This window comes from Lichenostomus cassidix, chromosome 25, assembly GCF_008360975.1.
Source record: "Lichenostomus cassidix isolate B80296 chromosome 25, HeHo_3.0, whole genome shotgun sequence".
Lineage (NCBI taxonomy): Eukaryota > Metazoa > Chordata > Aves > Passeriformes > Meliphagidae > Lichenostomus > Lichenostomus cassidix.
This window is the reverse complement of record NC_139505.1, coordinates 4,423,661-4,442,292: the sequence shown is the minus strand read 5'-3', so window position 1 is coordinate 4,442,292 and position 18,632 is coordinate 4,423,661. Positions and strand designations below refer to the sequence as shown.

At 44.6% G+C, this 18,632-nt stretch overlaps 1 protein-coding gene across 1 annotated transcript in view; it reads left to right on the top strand.

Annotated features, from left to right (window-relative positions):
- Positions 1 to 4,478: 4,478 nt before the first annotated feature.
- The window catches only part of LOC146427408 (rho guanine nucleotide exchange factor 11-like), a 29,400-nt gene continuing 15,246 nt past the window's right edge, over positions 4,479 to 18,632 (top strand). The window contains exons 1-6 of the mRNA XM_085082225.1: positions 4,479 to 4,775; positions 13,529 to 13,614; positions 14,494 to 14,592; positions 16,640 to 16,689; positions 17,116 to 17,173; positions 18,133 to 18,287. Coding sequence (XP_084938351.1) covers positions 4,744 to 4,775; positions 13,529 to 13,614; positions 14,494 to 14,592; positions 16,640 to 16,689; positions 17,116 to 17,173; positions 18,133 to 18,287 — 480 coding nt within the window. The 5' untranslated portion in view covers positions 4,479 to 4,743. The remainder of the gene's footprint in view (positions 4,776 to 13,528; positions 13,615 to 14,493; positions 14,593 to 16,639; positions 16,690 to 17,115; positions 17,174 to 18,132; positions 18,288 to 18,632) is intronic.

Genomic DNA, 18,632 nt, shown 5'->3' with positions numbered 1-18,632 from the left:
TTAAAAATCAACTCCTGAAATTCCGATGTGCCAAATGAATGAATGAATGGAGAGAAAAATGAGAAACCAAACAGAAATCCCTCGGGCAGTTGGGAATGTTGGAATTCTCCCCTGGCTGGTTGGAGAACTCCCGGAGCATTTTCCCGTTCCTGGCAGGTTTTATTTCGCTTTTTTTTTTTATTTACGTAGCAAAAAAATCCTTAGGAAAAAAAAAATTAAAAAATAATTTAAAAAAATTACAAAAAAAATTTATAAATACTTTACCAGGACAACCTCAGGGGGAATTTATTTTAAATTTTGGGATTTTTTTTTCCATCGGAAATCCCAAATCCGAGAGGAGGAAAAATCCAACAGCATTAATGGGAATTTCCTCAGGGTTGTTCTGGATTTTTTATTTATTCCATAATTATGATTTTTTGGGGTTTTTTTAAGCTGTTTTTCCGTTGGTTTTTCTCTCTTATTATTATTTGTTGTATTTTTGAAATCCTGGTTGGAAAAAAATAAATAAAAAAAACCAGGAATTTTTCTGGGCTGAATAATCCAATTTAAAGGAAAAAAATATTTCGATTTTTTTTAGTGCTTTTAAGGCAAATATTTAGCCATAGCGATTTTTGGTTTATTTTGTGATTATTTTTTTTATTTTAAAATTTTTCCAGAATTTCCATCTTTTCCCAGCTTTGGAATCCTCAGGAATTCCACTGGGAAAAAAACAAATTCGGGATCGGGAAATGTTTGTAAATACGATGTAAAGTAGAGGAAAAAAAACAAAATAAAACAAAACCACAAAAAAAAAAAAAAAAAAAAAAAAAATTCCATTTGTGCAGTGCCTTTAGAAGTTCCGATTTCTTATAAATTCAGATTAAAAAAAAAAAAAACAAAACAGAAATTAAACAAAGGGTTGCATATATATATTATATATATATATGATGGAAAGTTAGAGAAATATATGTATAATATACATATTTTTTTTCCAGGGTTATCCCATAGCTCCGTATTTTGTTATGGAAGTTGAGAAAAAAAAAAAGGAAAAAAAAAATGGAAAAAAAGGATAAAAAAAAATGATGAAATAAAAGTATTTTACCTCAGATTAAAAAAAAAAAAAGTTAAATAAAAACCTTTTAACAGAGAGAGGTTTGCTGTGGATTTTTTGGGGTTTTTTATGGTTTTTTTGGGAAAAGGGAATTCGGGATTCTCTGGTTGGCTGCAAATCCCAAAAATTGTGGTTTTGTTTATTTGGGGTTTTTCGGAGGTTTTCCCAAAATTTGGGATTTAGGATGGCTGAGTTTCCCCCAAATTCCTGCATTTTCTCCATTTTCCCCCAATTTCCCACATTTTCCTCAATTTCCCCTGATTTTCCCATTTTCCTACATTTTCCCCACTTTCCCCAATTTCCCCCAATTCCCTGATTTCCCCATTTTTCCCAATTTCCCCTGGTTTTCCCATTTTTTGCAATTTTCCCCAATTCCCACGTTTTCCTCAATTTTCTCAATTTCCCCATTTTCTTCAATTCTCTCAATTTTCCCCAATTTCCCCATTTCCCCCAATTCCCTAATTTTCCAAATTTCCCCCAATTTTCCCCAATTTTCTCCAATTTCCCCAATTTCCCCCAATTCCCTCATTTTCCCAATTTTTCCCAATTCCCACATTTTCCTCAATTCCCCCAATTTTCCCATTTCTCCAAATTCCCCCATTTTCCCTGATTTCCCAATTTCCCCCCAATTCCCTAATTTTCCCATTTTTTCCCAATTTTCCCCAATTTCCCCATTTTCCCTGATTCCTCACTTTCCCCCCGATTCCCTAGTTTTCCCGCTTTTCCCAATTTTTCCCCATTTTCCCCAATTCCCCCATTTCCCCCCAATTCCCTAATTTCCCCAATTTTCCCCAATTTTCCCCATTTTTTCCCAATTTTTCCCCAATTTCCCATTTTCCCCTCCCCAGCCCTTCCCTCTCAGAGAGGATTTGGGGAAATCCCAAAGGAAAATCCCAAAGGAGCTTTGAGGATTTGGGGATTTGGGATTAGGGGATGGAGGTGGCTTCGTCCAAATCCCAAAAAATCCCAAATCCCAGAGCTGGAAAAGCTCCAGGGTGGGACTTGGGTTCGGAGATTTGGGGGTTTTTGGGATTTGGGATTTCAGATTTGGGATTCACCCAAATCTGCTGTGGCTCTGGGAGCAGCAGGATTTGGGATTTGGGATTTCAGATTTGGGATTCACCCCAAAATCTGGTGCAGCCCTGGGAGCAGCAGGATTTGGGATTTTGGATTTGTGAATATTTGGGATTCACCCTAAAATCTGCTGTGGCCCTGGAGCAGCAGGGTTTGGGGTTATTTGGGATTTGGGGTTATTATTTGGGATTTGGGGTTATTTGGGATTCACCCCAAAAGCTGGTGCAGCCCTGGGAGCAGCAGGATTTGGGATTTGGGGTTATTAGTTGGGGTTTGGGGTTATTTGGGCATATTATTTGGGGTTTGGGTTTATTTGTGGATATTATTTGTGATTTGGGGTTATTTGTGATTTGGGGTTGTTTGGGATTCACCCCAAAATCTGCTGTGGCCCTGGAGCAGCAGGATTTGGGATTTGGGGTTATTATTTGGGGTTTGGGATTTGGGGTTATTATTTGGGATTTGGGGTTTTTATTTGGGATTTGGGGATATTTGGGGATATTATTTGTGATTTGGGGATATTTGGGATTTGGGGTTATTTGGGATTCACCCCAAAATCTGCTGTGACCCTGGAGCAGCAGGATTTGGGATTTGGGGTTATTATTTGGGATTTGGGGTTATTATTTGGGGTTCTTTGGGGATATTTGGGATTCCCCGCCCGCCGCTCACTTCCTCATTCCTGGAGATTCCCGGAAAATCCTCATTTTCATTTTCACTTCTCTGTGGTTTTGCACTCCGGGAATCTCCGGGCCGGGGAGGGAGGAGCCTTTCGGGGTCCCTTTTGGGGTTTTTGGGGGTCCCTTTTGAGGTCCTTTTTGGGGTCCTTTTTGGGGTCCTTTTTGGGGTCTTTTTGGGGTTCTTTTTGGGGTTTTTGGGGTCCTCTTTGGGGATTTTTGGGGTCCCTTTTTGGGGTCCTTTTTGGGGTTTTGGGTGTCTTTTTGGGGACGCCGGTGGCTTCTGCTCGCGGCACCCGTGGGGACAGAGCCGGGCGAGGTTTGGGCTGTCCCCAAATCCCCATGGCTGTCCCCAGATCCAGCTGGGTGTCCCCAAATCTGTATTGTCCCCATGGGTGTCCCCAAATCCACGCTGTCCCCATGGGGGAGTGGGACCCCAAGTCCGGCTGGGTGTCCCCAAATCCTCGCTGTCCCTACGGGTGTCCCTAAATCCACATTGTCCCAGTGTCCCCATGTCCAAATGTCACTCTGTCCCTAAATCCACGCTGTCCCCATGGGTGTCCCCAAACCCACACTGTCCCCATTGTCCCCATGTCAAAAGGTCACTCTGTGTCCCCTAAATCCACACTGTCCCCAGTGTCCACATGTCCAGAGGTCACCCTTTGTCCCCAAACCCGCCCTGTCCCCGCTGTCCTCACCCCGAAGTCACTCTCCGTGTCCCCCACGCTGTCCCTGCTGTCCCCGACACCAAAGGTCACTCTGTGTGTCCTCCCCGGTGTCCCCTCGCTGTCCCCCACACCAGGGGTCACTCTCCCTGTCCCCCCCTCACTGTCCCCTCAGTGTCCCCGCTGTCCCTCCCACCCCGAGGTCACCCTGTACCCCCAAATCCTCAGTGTCCCCACTGTCCCACCCCCCCGGGCACTCTCCCCGTCCCCCCTCGGTGTCCCCGCAGTGTCCCCGCTGTCCCCCCGCCGGTGTACCCAGCGTCCCCAACACCCCGGGGTCACTCTCCATGTCCCCCCTCGCTGTCCCCGCTGTCCCCCACACCAAGAGATCACCCTGTACCCCCAACCGCGCTGTCCCCTGTGTCCCCGCTGTCCCTCCGCCCTGTCCCCGCTGTCCTACCCTCACTGTCCCCGCTGTCCCCCCCCCGAGGTCACTCTGTGTGTCCCCCCTCACTGTCCCTGCACTGTCCCGGCCCTGTCCCCGCTCTGTCCCTGCCCTGTTCCTGCCCTGTCCCTGCAGTATCCCCGCTGTCCCCCCGCTGTCCCCTGCGTGTCCCCAAGTATCCCCACTGTCCCCCCGCTGTCCCTGCCGTGTCCCCGCAGTATCCCCGCTGTCCCCGCACTGTCCCCGCCGTGTCCCAGCCCTGTCCCCCTCACTGTCCCCGCAGTATCCTCACTGTCGCTGCCCTGCCCCGCTCTGTCCCTGCCCTGCCCCCGCTGTCCCCCCTCAGTCTCCGCTGTCCCCCCTCACTGTCCCCTCACTGTCCCCACAGTATCCCCGCTGTCGCTGCCCTGCCCCCGCTCTGTCCCTGCCCTGCCCCAGCCCTGCCCCAGCCCTGTCCCGGCCGTGTCCCCGCGGTCCCCTCTCGCCCCCGCAGCCCATCCCCGCGGCCGGGCGGTGTGCGGGGCGGTGTGCCGGGCGGTGTGCGGGGCGGTGGGCCGGGCGAGCCCGGGGATTGGGTTCGGCCTGCAGGCCTCTCCCTCGGCGGGCGGGGCGGCGGCAGCGGGCAGCCCAGCCGGGCCGGGCCGGCACCGAACCGCTCCTCGGGGCTCCCGGGGGGCTCACCGGGACCAGCCGGGGGGCTGAGCCGGGCCAGCCGGGCCCCCCGAGCCGCCGGGGATGCTGCCGGGGCCGGCCGGAGCGGGGCGGCGGCGGCTCGGGGCGCCCTGAGCGAGCAGCACCATGAGCGTGCGGCCTCCGCAGGCCCCGGACAGGTATGAGGGGAGCCCGCTGGGGAGGGGGAGAGGGGCTTGGGGGGATTTGGGGGTTTAGGGGAAAGGGAAGGGGTTTGAGGAGGGAGGGAGCGCCCGCCGCGGCTCTGAGGGGAGGAATGGAGGTTTGGGGTGAAAAGCTGTGATTTTGGGGCGAAAAGCTGTGATTTCGGGGCTCAGGGGGTTCATGGAGGGGGCTCAGCCCGACCTGGACCCTCCACCCTATTCCTGCAGTGTTTTGGGGTGAAATTCTGGGATTTAGGGGAAGGGGAAGGGGTTTGGCTCGGGGGGAGCGACCGCCGCGGCTCTGAGGGGAGGAATGGAGGTTTGGGGCGAAAAGCTGTGATTTTGGGGCTCTGCGGGTTCATGGAGGGAGCTCAGCCCGACCTGGAGCCCTCAGCTCATTGCTGCAAGTGTTTTGGGGTGAAATTCTGTGATTTAGGGGAAGGAGAAGGGGTTTGAGGAGGGAGGGAGCGACCGCCGCGGTCTGAGGGGAAAACGCGGGGTTTGGGGTGAAAAGCTGTGATTTTGGGGCGAAAAGCTGTGATTTTGTGGCTCAGGGGGTTCATGGAGGGGGCTCAGCCCGGCCTGGTCCCTCCACCCTATTCCTACAGTGTTTTGGGGTGAAATTCTGGGATTTAGGGGAAGGGGTTTGAGGAGGAAGGGAGCGCCCGCCGTGGCTCTGAGGGGATTTGGGGTGAAAAGCTGTGATTTTGGGGCGAAAAGCTGTGATTTCGGGGCTCTGCGGGTTCGGGGAGGGAGCTCAGCCCGGGCTGGAGCCTTCACGGCGTTCCTTAGGGGAAAAACGGGAATTTGAGGTGAAATTCTGGGATTTTGGGGCTCAGGGGGTTCAGGGAGGGAGCTCAGCTCAGGCTGGAGCCCTCAGCCCATTCATGAAGGGTTTTGGGGTGAAATTCTGGGATTTTGGAGTGAAATTCTGGGATTTTGGGGCTCTGGGGGTTCAGGGAAGGGACTCAGCTCGGGCTGGAGCCCTCAGCGCATTACTGGGGGGAAAAGCGGCGATTTGGGGTGAAATTCTGGGATTTTGGGGCTCAGGGGGTTCAGGGCAGGTAGCTCAGCTCAGGCTGGAGCCCTCAGCCTGTCCCGGCAGTGTTTTGGGGTGAAATTCTGGGATTTTGGGGCTCTGCGGGTTCACGGAGGGGACTCAGCCTGGCCTGGAGCCCTCAGTGCGTTCCTCGGGAAAAGCGGCGATTTGGGGTGAAATTCTGGGATTTAGGGGAAGGGGAAGGGGTTTGGCTCGGGGTGGAGCTCCCGCCGCGGCTCTGAGGGGGAAAACGCGGGATTTGGAGTGAAATTCTGGGATTTTGGGGCTCTGGGGGTTCAGGGAAAGGAGCTCAGCCTGGCCTGGAGCCCTCAGCTCATTCCTCAGGGGGGGAAAAAGGGGATTTGGGGTGAAATTCTGGGATTTTGGGCCTCTAGGGGTTCAGGAAAGAAAGCTCAGCTCAGGCTGGAGCCCTCAGCCCATTTCCGCAGCGTTTTGGGGTGAAATTCAGGGATTTTGGGGGCTCTAGGGGTTCAGGGGAAGGGACTCAGCTCAGCCTGGAGCCCTCAGCCCATCCCGGCAGTGTTTTGGGGTGAAATTCAGGGATTTTAGGATGAAATTCAGGGATTTTGGGGCTCTGGGGGTTCAGAGGAAGGGACTCAGCTCAGCCTAGAGCCCTCAGCCCGTCCCGGCAGTGTTTTGGAGTGAAATTCTGGGATTTTGGGGCTCTGGGGGTTCAGGGAAGGGACTCAGCCCGGCCTAGAGCCCTCAGTGCGTTCCTGAGGGGATAAACAGGGATTTGGGGTGAAATTCAGGGATTTTGGGATGAAATTCAGGGATTTTGGGGCTCTGGGACTTCACGGCAGAGAGCTCAGCTCAACCTGGAGCCCTCAGCTCATTCCTGCAGGGATTTGGGGTGAAATTTTGAGATTTTGGGGCTCTGGGGGTTCAGGGAAGGGACTCAGCCCAGCCTAGAGCCCTCAGTGCGTTCCTGAGGGGAAAAACAAGGATTTGGGGTGAAATTCTGGGATTTTGGGGTGAAATTCTGGGATTTTGGGAACAGGAGGGGCTCAGCTCATCCTGAAAACAGCATTTTGGGGTGAAATTCTGGGATTTTGGGAGTGGAGAGGATGAATATCCCAAATCTTTCTGATTTTTGGGATTTTTCCAATGTCCCTCGCTGGGAATTGTCTTTTTCCAGGTTTATTTATGGTGGAAAACACCCAGTTTTTGGGGGTTTCTTGGGATGGGGGACACGGAAAATCCCATTTATTTTTAGGATGATTTCAGGAATTCTGTCCAGGAGAAACCCTCGGAAAATCCTATTTATTTTTGGGGCTTTTTTGAGGAATTTTCTCAAAAAACCCCCTTTTTTTGGGGTAAATTTAGGAATTTGGCTGAGGAGAATTCCTGACTTCCTGGATTGGGATCTCTCCTCCAATTCCCACCTGGATTTGGGTGAAAAACTTGGAATTCTGGCCCTGGGAGATTGTTTTCCCACCAAAATTCCAGCTTTTTTTTTTCCCAGACTGAGAAAACATTAAAAAAGATTTAATTCCAGGAAAAACTGGGATGATTTTCCCACCAAATTCCAGGGTTTTTTCCTAGACTGAAGAAACATTAAAAAATATTGAATTCCCCCAGGAATTTGGGGAATTTTCTGGGAAAAGGAGCAGAATTCCCAGGGAATTGTGGATTTTGGGAATTCCTGCTGGGATTTGAGCTTTTTTCCCATCCCAAAGAATTCCAGGATTCCCTGGAATATTTTTTAGGATTTTTGGAATAAAATCTCATTTTTTCCATGGATTTCCCATCCCAAAGAATTCCAGGATTCCCTGGAATATTTTATTTAGGATTTTTGGGATAAAATCTCATTTTTTCCATGGATTTTCCATCCCAAAGAATTCCAGGATTCCCTGGAATATTTTATTTAGGAATTTTGGGATAAAAATCTCATTTTTCCCATGGATTTCCAACCAATCCCAACCATGTCTGGTAAAAAAATCCCCCAAAAATTCCACATCCCTCCCAGCTGCAGAATTCCATGAAAATTCCATGGATTTTCCTTCCCAGCTGTGGTTTTTCTGGAGGAGAAAAGGGAAAATGAAGTTCCCTGGGGATAAGGAATTCCCGGAATTGCTGCCAAACCTGCTCTGCCACTTCCCACTTTTCCAGAGTTAATCATTAGCCCGAGGGGAAGGCTGGGAGCTGGGAATTCCCAGCGGGAATTTGGGAAATTCCCGGAAAAAATGGGGAGAAAATGGGAAAAAAGGGGAAAAAATGGGAAAAAATGCGAAAAAGGACAAAAAAATGGGGGAAAAAGGGGAAAAAATGGGAAAAAATGGGGGAAAATATGGGAAAAAATGGGAAAAATGGGGAAAAAAGGGGAAAAAAGGACAAAAAAATGGGGGAAAAAGGGGAAAAAATGGGGAAAAAAAGGGGAAAAAAGGACAAAAAAATGGGGAAAAATGGGAAAAAAGGACAAAAAATGGGGAAAAAATGGGAAAAAAAGGGAAAAAAGGACAAAAAAATGGGGAAAACTGGGAAAAAAGGACAAAAAACTGGGAAAAAAGGACAAAAAATGGGGAAAACTGGGAAAAAAGGACAAAAAAATGGGGAAAACTGGGAAAAAAGGACAAAAAAATGGGGAAAACTGGGAAAAAAGGACAAAAAAATGGGGAAAACTGGGAAAAAAGGACAAAAAAATGGGGAAAAGTGGGAAAAAAGGACAAAAAAATGGGGAAAAGTGGGAAAAAAGGACAAAAAAATGGGGAAAAGTGGGAAAAAAGGACAAAAAAATGGGGAAAAGTGGGAAAAAAGGACAAAAAAATGGGGAAAAGTGGGAAAAAAGGACAAAAAAATGGGGAAAACTGGGAAAAAAGGACAAAAAAATGGGGAAAAGTGGGGAAAAAGGAAAAAAAAAAGGGAAAAAAGGGAAAAAATGGGAAAAAAGGACACAAAAATGACGAAAAGTTAATGTTTTCCAGGCTGGAAAATCCCAGATTTATTTTTCCCCTTTTTCCTTGAGGAAAGATGGAATTCCAGAGGAATTCCTGGAGGTTTTTCCCATGAAATTCCCAAATTTTTGTGGAAAAAGTCAGGAATTCTGTGGGATGGTGATGATGATGGAATTCCCAGTTTTTCCCTCAATCCCAAAGGATTTTCCCTGGATTTTCCTAATCCCTGCTGAGCTTTTTTTTGGGATTTGATCTTTTTGGGATTGGATTTGTTTTCTAGGATTTTTTTCTTTTTTGGGATAAAATTTTTTCTCTGGGATTTTTTTGGGATTAGTTTTTTTTATTTTTGGGGTCAGATTTTTTTTTTCCTAGGATCTTTTTTTGGGATTAGATCTTTTTGAATTTTTTGGGGGGATCTGATTTTTCCTGGGATTTTTTGGGATTTTTATTTTTGGGATCTGATATTTTGGAATAAAATCTTTTATCTGGGATTTTTTTGGGAATCAAATCTTTTTCTGGGATTTTTTTGGGATCAGGTGTTTTTCTGGGATTTTTAAAAATCAAATCTTTTATCTGGGATTTTTTTGGGATCAAATATTTTTTTCTGGGATTTTTTTTGGGATCAAATTTTTTCTGGGATTTTTTTTTAAATCACATCTTTTATCTGGGATTTTTTTTGGGATCAAATATTTTTTCTGGGATTTTTTTTTGGGAATCTAATATTTTTTCTGGGATTTTTTTGGGATCAACTATTTTTCTGGGAACTTTTTTTTTTTTTGGCATCCAATATTTTTTCTGGGACATTTTTTTGGGGATCAAATTTTTTTTCTGCAATTTTTTTGGGATCAAATTTTTTTTCTGGGATTTTTTTTTGGATCAAATATTTTTTCTGAGTTTTTTTAATCAAATCTTTTATCTGGGATTTTTTTTTTTTTGGGATCAAATTTTTTTTTTCTGGGATATTTTTTTGGATCAGATATTTTCCTGGAATATTTTTTTTTGGGGATCAAGTCTTTTATCTGGGATTTTTGGGGGATCTAATATATTTTCTGGGATTTTTTTGGGGATTAAATATTTTTCTGGGATTTTTTTAATAAAATCTTTTATCTGGGATTTTTTTGGGATCAAATATTTTTCTGGGATTTTTTTTAAAATCAGATATTTTTTCCTGGAATATTTTTTTTTGGGGATCAATTTTTTTCTGCAATTTTTTGGGATCCAAATTTTTTTTTCTGGGATTTTTTGGGGTCAAATCTTTCTTCTGGGATTTTTGGGATCAAATATTTTTTTCTGGGTTTTTGAATCAAATCTTTTATCTGGGATTTTTTTCTGGGGATCAAATCTTTTTTCTGGGAATTTTTTTTGGGGATCAAATCTTTTTTCTCAAAAAATTCCCAAAATCCCAAAATCCCAAAATCCCAACTCACCCCAAATCCCAAAATCCCACAGGAAATGAAATGATTTATCCACATTTAATTCCCGAATCAATTAAAAAATCCCAGAATTCCCACAGAATTCTCTCTTTCCCACATTCCTGGCAGAGAGAATTCCAGGAATTCCAATCCTTGGGATTTCTGCTGGAATTGCAACATGAAGTTTCCTCCCTGCTGGGGCTGCGGCTGCTCCCAGTGCTGGAAAAAAACGGGAAAAACTGGGAGAGAAACGAGAAAAAAATGGGATTTTTCCCAATTTTTATCATTTTTTCCCAGGATTTTCCAGCTGGGAATTACAAATGTATTTTGGGAATGAATTCAGTGGTTAGAAATGGTGAAAAAATGGGATTTTTTCCTGTTTTTTTGAATTAATTCCTGGTTTTTTCTCAGGTTTCTGTGGGATTTTCCAGCTGGGAATTGCAAATGTATTTTGGGAATTAACTCAGTGCTCAGAAATGGTGGAAAAAATGGGATTTTTCTCCTTTTTTCCTGAACTAAATCCTGTTTTTTTTCCCAGGTTTCTGTGGGATTTTCCAGCTGGGAATTGCAAATATATTTTGGGAAGGAATTCAGAGCTCAGAAATGGTGGAAAAAATGGGATTTTTCTCCTTTTTCCCCTTTTTTTAAACTCATTTATCCTGAATTTCTCTGGGATTTTCCAGCTGGGAATTGCAAATGTGTTTTGGGAAGGAACTCTGTGCTCAGAAATGGTTGGAAAAAATGAGATTTTTCCCCATTTTTCCCTGAATTTAAACCCATTTATCCCAAATTTCTGTGGGATTTTCCAGCTGGGAATTGCAAATGTGTTTTGGGAAGAAATTCAGTGCTCAGAAATGGTGGAAAAAATGGGATTTTTCCCTCTTTTTATAGTTTTTTCCTGGAGTTTTCCAGCTGGGAATTGTAAATATATTTTGGGAGGGAATTCAGTGCTCAGAAATGGTGGAAAAAATGAGATTTTTCCCTCTTTTTATCGTTTTTTCCTGGAGTTTTCCAGCTGGGAATTGCAAATGTATTTTGGGAAGGAATTTAGTGCTCAGAAATGGTGGAAAAATTGGATTTTTCCCTCTTTTCCCCCTTTTAAAAACCCATTTATCCTGAATTTCTGTGGGATTTCCAGCTGGAAATCCCAAAATTTTGGGAAAAGATGGAAAAAGAGATTTCAGTGAGAACCAGCAGTGATCCCAAACCTTGGAAAATGGAAATTTTTCCCCATTTTTCCCCATTTTTTCCCCATTTTTCCCCATTTTTTCCCCATTTTTTCCCCATTTTTTCCCCATTTTTTCCCCATTTTTTCCCCATTTTTTCCCCATTTTTTCCCCATTTTTTTCCCCATTTTTTCCCCATTTTTTCCCAATTTTTCCCCTGTTTTTTCCCCATTTTCCCCCCAGTTTTTCCTGGATTTTCTCCAATTTTTTCCCAAATTTTTTTTTCCATTTTTTCCCAAAATTTTCCCCATTTTTTCCCCAATTTTTTCCCCATTTTTTTCCCATTTTCCCCCAATTTTTCCTAAAATTCTTTTCCCTTTCCCCACCTTCTTCCCTCATCCCATTTTTTTAGGTTTTTCCTTCCCAAACCTGGAAATAAAAAACCCCAAATTTCCCCAAAAATCCCCAAAAATCAATTCCAGAATTTGGAATTTTCTCTCCAAACCAACCATTTCAAACCTTCAGGAAAATTTGGGATTTTTGCATTTTTTGGGATCCAAGAAATGCAAACTGGAATTGGAATTGGAAATAAAAAATCCCAAATTTCCCCAAAAATCCCTAAAATCCCCAAAAATCAATTCCCAATTTCAGAATTTGTATTTTTCTCTCCAAACCAACCATTTCACACCTGAAATCTTCAGGAAAATTTGGGATTTTCTCATTTTTTGGGATCCGGAAAATGCAAATTTGCTTTGGAATTGGAAATAAAAAACCCCAAATTTCCCCAAAAATCCCCAAAAATCAATTCCAGAATTTGGAATTTTCTCTCCAAACCCAACATTTTTACACCTGAAATCTTCAGGAAAATTTGGGATTTTCTCATTTTTTGGGATCCAAGAAATGCAAACTGGAATTGGAATTGCAGCTCCTTGACCTCCCCGAGTTAATGAATTAATTAAGGAGCTTTAATTAATCCCAATTAAAAGCTTTTTATAGCTTTGTTAATCCCCAGCTGCCCTGGGGGGATGGGAAATTCGGGATTTTCCAAAATGTGGATTTTGGGATTTCTAAAATTACGTTTTTTAGGGAAAAACATCCCAAATGATGCTGCAAATCCCAGAATTTGGGGATTTTTTTGGGGATTTTTTGGGATTTTTTGAGGATTTTTTTGGATTTTTTGGGGGATTTTTGTGGATTTTTTTTTAGTTTTAAAAAAAATGTTGGGGGATTTTGGGGTTTTGTGGGGATTGTTTGGGGATTTTTAAAAATTTTTTTTTTGATTTTTGGGGGATTTTTTGTGGATTTTTTGTGGATTTTTTGTGGATTTTTTGTGGATTTTTTGTGGATTTTTTGTGGATTTTTTGTGGATTTTTTGTGGATTTTTTGTGGATTTTTTGTGGATTTTTTGTGGATTTTTTGTGGATTTTTTGTTGATTTCTTTGTGGAATTTTTTGGGATTTTTTGTGGGATTGTTTTGGGGATTTTTTTGGGGAAAAGATGGAAAAATTTGGAGATTTTTGTGAGCAAAGGTGACCCTGTGGTGTCTGCAGGATAATCTGGGATAATCTGGAATTAGCTGGGAATGGTCTGGGGGAAAAGGGGATGGAAAATGGGGAAAAATGGGATTTTTGGAGGATTATTTTGGGATTTTTTGAGGATTGTTTTGGGATTTTCAGGGTTTTTAAAAAATTTTCTTGGGGATTCAAAAAAAAATTTTTTGCGAATTGTTTTGGGATTTTTGGGGGATTTTTTGGGGGATTCTTTGGGCATTTTAGAAAAAAGTTTAGGTGATTTTTTTGGGGTTGTGTTGGGATTGGGGATTTTTTTGGATTTTTTTTTTATTTTTTGGGGGATTTTTTTGGAGTTTTGGGATTTTGTTGTGATTTTGGGATTTTTTTGTGATTTTTGAGGATTTTGGGATTTTGGGGATTTTTTTGTTGTTTTGGGGGATTTTTTAGGGATTTTTCTTGGGAATTTCCGGGAATTTCCTCCTGGAAAAAAGGAAAAATCCTCAGAAAGATTTGGATTCACCACAAAATTCCAAATAAAACAAAATTCTCCATCAAATCCTCCACAAATTCCTCAAAATTCCCAGAATTTTCTTGGGATCTCACTGATCCTGTTCTCATTCCCAGCGTTGGGAACTCCGGGATTTTGGGATTTTTGGGAATTTTGGGATTCTGGGATGATTTTATTCCCAATTTTTTCCTCTCTCCAGGCTGAGCAACCTCTCCTCCTCCCTGCTGGATTCCCGCAGCTCTCCGGCTCACCTCCGGCAGCCTGCGGATGCTGCCGACCCCACAGGTGGGAATTTTGGGAATTTCCTGGGAATTCTGGGCTTTTCCTGGGAATTCTGGGGTTTTCCTTGGGAATTCCAGCCCTGTTCTTTGGGAATTTGGGAATTTTCCATGAGAATTCTGGGCTTTTCTTGGGAATTCTGGGGTTTTCTTTGAAATTCCAGGAGTTTCCTTGGGAATTCTGGGGTTTTCTTGGGAATTCTGAGCGATTCCTTGGGAATTCCGGGAGTTTCCTCAGGAATCTTGAGCTTTTCCTTGGGAATTCTTGGCTTTTCCTCGGGAATTCCAGGAATTTCCTGGGAATTCTGGGCTTTTCCTCAGGAATTCAGATCTTTTCTTTGGGAATTCTGGGCTTTTCCTTGGGAATTCCAGCCCTGTTCTTCGGGAATTTGGGAATTTTCCGTGAGAATGATGGGCTTTTCCTTGGGAATTCTGGGCTTTTCTCAAGATTTCTGGGCTTTTCCCTGAGAATTCCGGCCCTTTTCTCAGGAATTCTGGACTTTTCCTTGGGAATTCCATGCCTTTCCTCGGGAATTCCAGACATTTCCCTGGGAATTCTGGACATTTCCCAGGAATTCAGGAATTCCCTGTCCCCCAGGGTTGGTTCAGCACTGTGTGATCATCTTTGGGCATTGTGGCTCTTTTTCTTGGGAATTCTGGGTTTTTCCTTGGGAATTCTGGGCTTTTCCCAGGGAATTCTGGTTCTTTTCTCAAGATTTCTGGGTTTTTCCTCAGCAATTTGGGGTTTTTCCTCAGGATTTCTGGTCTTTTCCCTGGGAATTCTGGTTTTTCCCTGGGATTTCCGTACTTTTTCTTGGGAATTCCATGTTTTTCCCTGGGAATTTGGGAATTTTCCCTGGGAATTCAGGAATTTCCTGTCCCCCAGGGCTGGTTCAGCGCTGTGTGATCATCCAGCGCGACCAGCATGGCTTCGGCTTCACTGTCAGCGGAGACCGTGTGGTGCTGGTGCAGAGCGTGCGGCCAGGTGAGAGAACACGGGGTGGACACGGGGTGGACACGGGGTGGACACGGGATGGACATGGGATGGACACAGGGATGGACACGGGAGGGACACAGGGATGGTGTGAGGGAGAAAATGGCGGGAAAACTGTGGGGGAAAATGGGGGGGAAATGTGAGGGAAATGTGGGGGGAAATGTGAGGGAAATGGGGAGAAAATCAGGGAAACTTGGGGGAAAATGGTGGGAGACCTGAGGAGAAAATGGGGAAAACTGAGGGAGAAAATAGGGAAGTGTGGGGAAAATGGGGAAATGTGAGGGAAATGGGGGAGAAAATGGTAGAAAACTGGGAGAAAATGGGGGAAACTGAGGGGGAAAATGGTGGAAACTGAGGGAGAAAATAGGGGGAAGTGTGGGGGAAAATGGGGGAAATGAGGGAAATGGGGAGAAATGGTAGGAAACTGGGAGAAAACGGGGAAACTGAGGGGAAAATGGTGGGAAACTGAGGGAGAAAATAGGGAAGTGTGGGGGAAAATGGGGGGGAAATGTGAGGGAAATGGGGGAGAAAATGGGTGAAAACTGAGGGAGAAAATGGTGGGAAAACTGAGGGAGAAAATGGTGGGAAACTGAGGGAGAAAATGGAGGAAAACTGAGGGAGAAAATGGGGGAAAACTGAGGGAGAAAATGGGGAAAACTGAGGGAGAAAATGGGGAAAATGTGAGGAAATGGGGGCAAAATGGTGGGAAACTGTGGGGGGAAATGGGGGGGAGATGTGAGGAAAATCAGGGAGAAACTGAGGGAGAAAATGGGGGAAAACTGAGGGAGAAAATGGTGGGAAACTGAGGGAAGAAATGGGGAAAAATGAGGGAGAAAATGGTGGGAAATTGAGGGAGAAAATGGGGAAAAATGAGGGAGAAAAAGGCGGGAAACTGAGGGAGAAAATGGGGGAAAACTGAGGGAGAAAATGGTGGGAAATTGAGGGAGAAAATGGGGGAAAACTGAGGGAGAAAATGGTGGGAAATTGAGGGAGAAAATGGGGGAAAACTGAGGGAGAAAATGGGGGAAAACTGAGGGAGAAAATGGTGGGAAACTGAGGGAGAAAATGGTGGGAAACTGAGGGAGAAAATGGTGGGAAACTGAGGGAGAAAATGGTGGGAAACTGAGGGAGAAAATGGGGGAAAACTGAGGGAGAAAATGGGGAAAAACTGAGGGAGAAAATGGGGGAAAACTGAGGGAGAAATGGGGAAAACTGAGGGAGAAAATGGGGGAAAACTGAGGGAGAAAATGGTGGGAAAACTGAGGGAGAAAATGGTGGGAAAACTGAGGGAGAAAATGGGGGAAACTGAGGGAGAAGATGGGGAAAAACTGAGGGAGAAAATGGGGGAAAACTGAGGTAGAAAATGGGGAAAAACTGAGGGAGAAGATGGGGAAAAACTGAGGGAGAAAGTGGGGGAAACTGAGGGAGAAGATGGGGAAAAACTGAGGGAAAAATGGGGAAACTGAGGGAGAATATGGGGAAACTGAGGGAGAAAGTGGGGGAAACTGAGGGAGAAAATGGGGGAAAACTGAGGGAGAAAATGGGGGAAACTGAGGTAGAAAATGGCAGGAAAACTGAGGGAGAAAGTGGGGAAACTGAGGGAGAAAATGGGGGAAAAACTGAGGAGAAGATGGGGAAAACTGAGGGAAAAATGGGGGAAACTGAGGGAGAATATGGGGGAAACTGAGGGAGAAGATGGGGAAAAACTGAGGGAGAAAGTGGGGGAAACTGAGGGAGAAAATGGGGGAAAACTGAAGGAGAAAGTGGGGGAAACTGAGGGAGAAAATGGCAGGAAATGTGAGGAAAATGGGGGCGAAAATGGGTGGGAAATGTGAGGAAAATGGTGAAAAAACTGTGGGAGAAAATGTGTGGAAAACTGGGAGAAAGTGGCAGCAAATGGGGGAGAAAATGTAGGGGGAAATGTGAGGAAAATTGGGGCAAAAATGTGGGGAAAATGTGGGAGAAAATCCAACCCCAATTTTGGGATGAGGAATTTTGGGGCCAAACCTAATTCCAAGGTTTTTTCCCCAAATTCCAGGTGGAGCTGCAATGAGGGCAGGAGTGCAGGAGGGCGACCGGATCGTCAAGGTGGGAGTTCCCAAAATTCCCAAAAAATCCTGTTCCCAAAATTCCCAAATTTCCCAAATACCGTTCCCAAAATTGCCAAAATTCCCAAAAAATCCCATTCCCAAAATTCCCAAAATTCCCCAAATTGCCAAAATTCCCAAAATTCCCAAATCCCATTCCCCAAATTCCCCAAATTCCAAAAAAATCCCATTCCCAAAATTCCCAATTCCCAAAATTCCCAAATCCCAAAATCCCCAAATCCCATTCCCAAAATTCCCAATTCCCTTTCACCCCACATTCCTGAGGAAAATTCCCATTTTCTGCTCGTTTTTCCCTGTTTTTTTCCCAAATCTCATTCCCAAAATTCCCAAATCCCTTTCTCCCCACATTCCGCGGGAAAATTCCCATTTTCTGCCCTTTTTCCCAAGTTTTTCCCTGTTTTTCCAGGTGAATGGGACGATGGTGACCAACAGCTCCCACCTGGAGGTGGTGAAACTCATCAAGTGTGAGTATGGAATTGTCCCTGGAATTTCCATGGAATTTCCCCAAAATTTCTCTGGAATTTTTCCCTGGAAGTTCCCTGGAGTTTCCCCAAAATTCCCAGGGAATTCAGTGGGAAATCCTGGGAATGTTTCCACCCCTTTTTCCCAGTTTTTTCCAGGAAATCCATTAAGTTTTTCCAGGCATTTTTCCCCAAAATTTCCCCAAAATTTCTCCAAAATTCCCAGGAATTCTCTTCCCATTCCCATGAAAAGAGGGAAAGGAATTTCCATTCACGTCCTTTGGGAATTCTTTGGGAATATTTCCACCCCCTTTTCCCAAATTTTTCCAGGAAATCGATTAAGTTTTTCCTGGAACTCTTTCCCTGGAATTTCCCCAAATTTCCCAGGAACTCTCAAAATTCCCAAATTTTTCCCTGGAAATCCTTCTCACCACCATTTCTCCCAGAATCTTTTCCCGAAATTTTTTTTTGGGAATTTTTTTCCGGAAATCCTTCTCACCCCCTTTCCCCAAACTTTTCCCAGAAATCCCAAAACTCTCTTTTCCCAAATTTTTCCTGGAACTGTTTCTATCCCCATTTTCCCCAAATTTTTCCAGGAAATCCTTTTCATCCCTATTTTTCCTTGAAATGTTTCCTGGAAATTTTTCCTTAAAATTTTTCCTGGAAGTTTTTCCTCAGAAATTCTCCTTGAAAATCCTCCTCACCTTCATTTTCCTCTATTTTTTTTGCCCTTTTCCCAAAATTCTCCCTCCCCTCATTCCCAAATCCCAAATTTTCCCTGGAATTCCTTCTCACTTTCATTTTCCTCTATTTTTTTCCCCTTTTCCCAAATTTCTCTCTTCCCTCATTCCCAAATCCTAAATTTTCCCTGGAATTCCTTCTCCTCCCCATTTTCCTCATTTTTTCTCCCCTTTTCCCTAATTTCCCACTTTCCCACATTCCCAAATTCCCATTTTTTCCAGCTGGAGCTTACGTGGCTCTGACCCTGCTGGGCTCTCCTCCCCCTGGATCCGTGGGAATTCCTGGAATTCCTGGAATTCCCCAGCAGGACTCGGAAAATTCGGGATTCGCTCAAGGAATTGCCCAGCAGAGGATCACCGACCCCAAACCGCTGCAGGTGAGACCAGAATTCCCAAAATTCCATCAGGAGATCCTGAAATTCCATCAGGGAATCCTGAAATTCCATCAAAAATCCCAAAATTCCATCGGGAATTCCCAAAATTCCATCAGGAGATCCCAAAATTCCATCAGGAAATCCCAAAATTCCATCTGGAGATCCCAAAATTCCATCAGCAGATCCCGAAATTCCATGAGGGAATCCTGAAATTCCATTGGCAGATCCCGAAATTCCTCAGGAAATCCCAAAATTCCATAATGGGATCTCAAAATTCCCTCAGGAAATCCCAAAATTCCCTCAGGAAATCCCGAAATTCCATCAGGAAATCCCGAAATTCCATCAGGA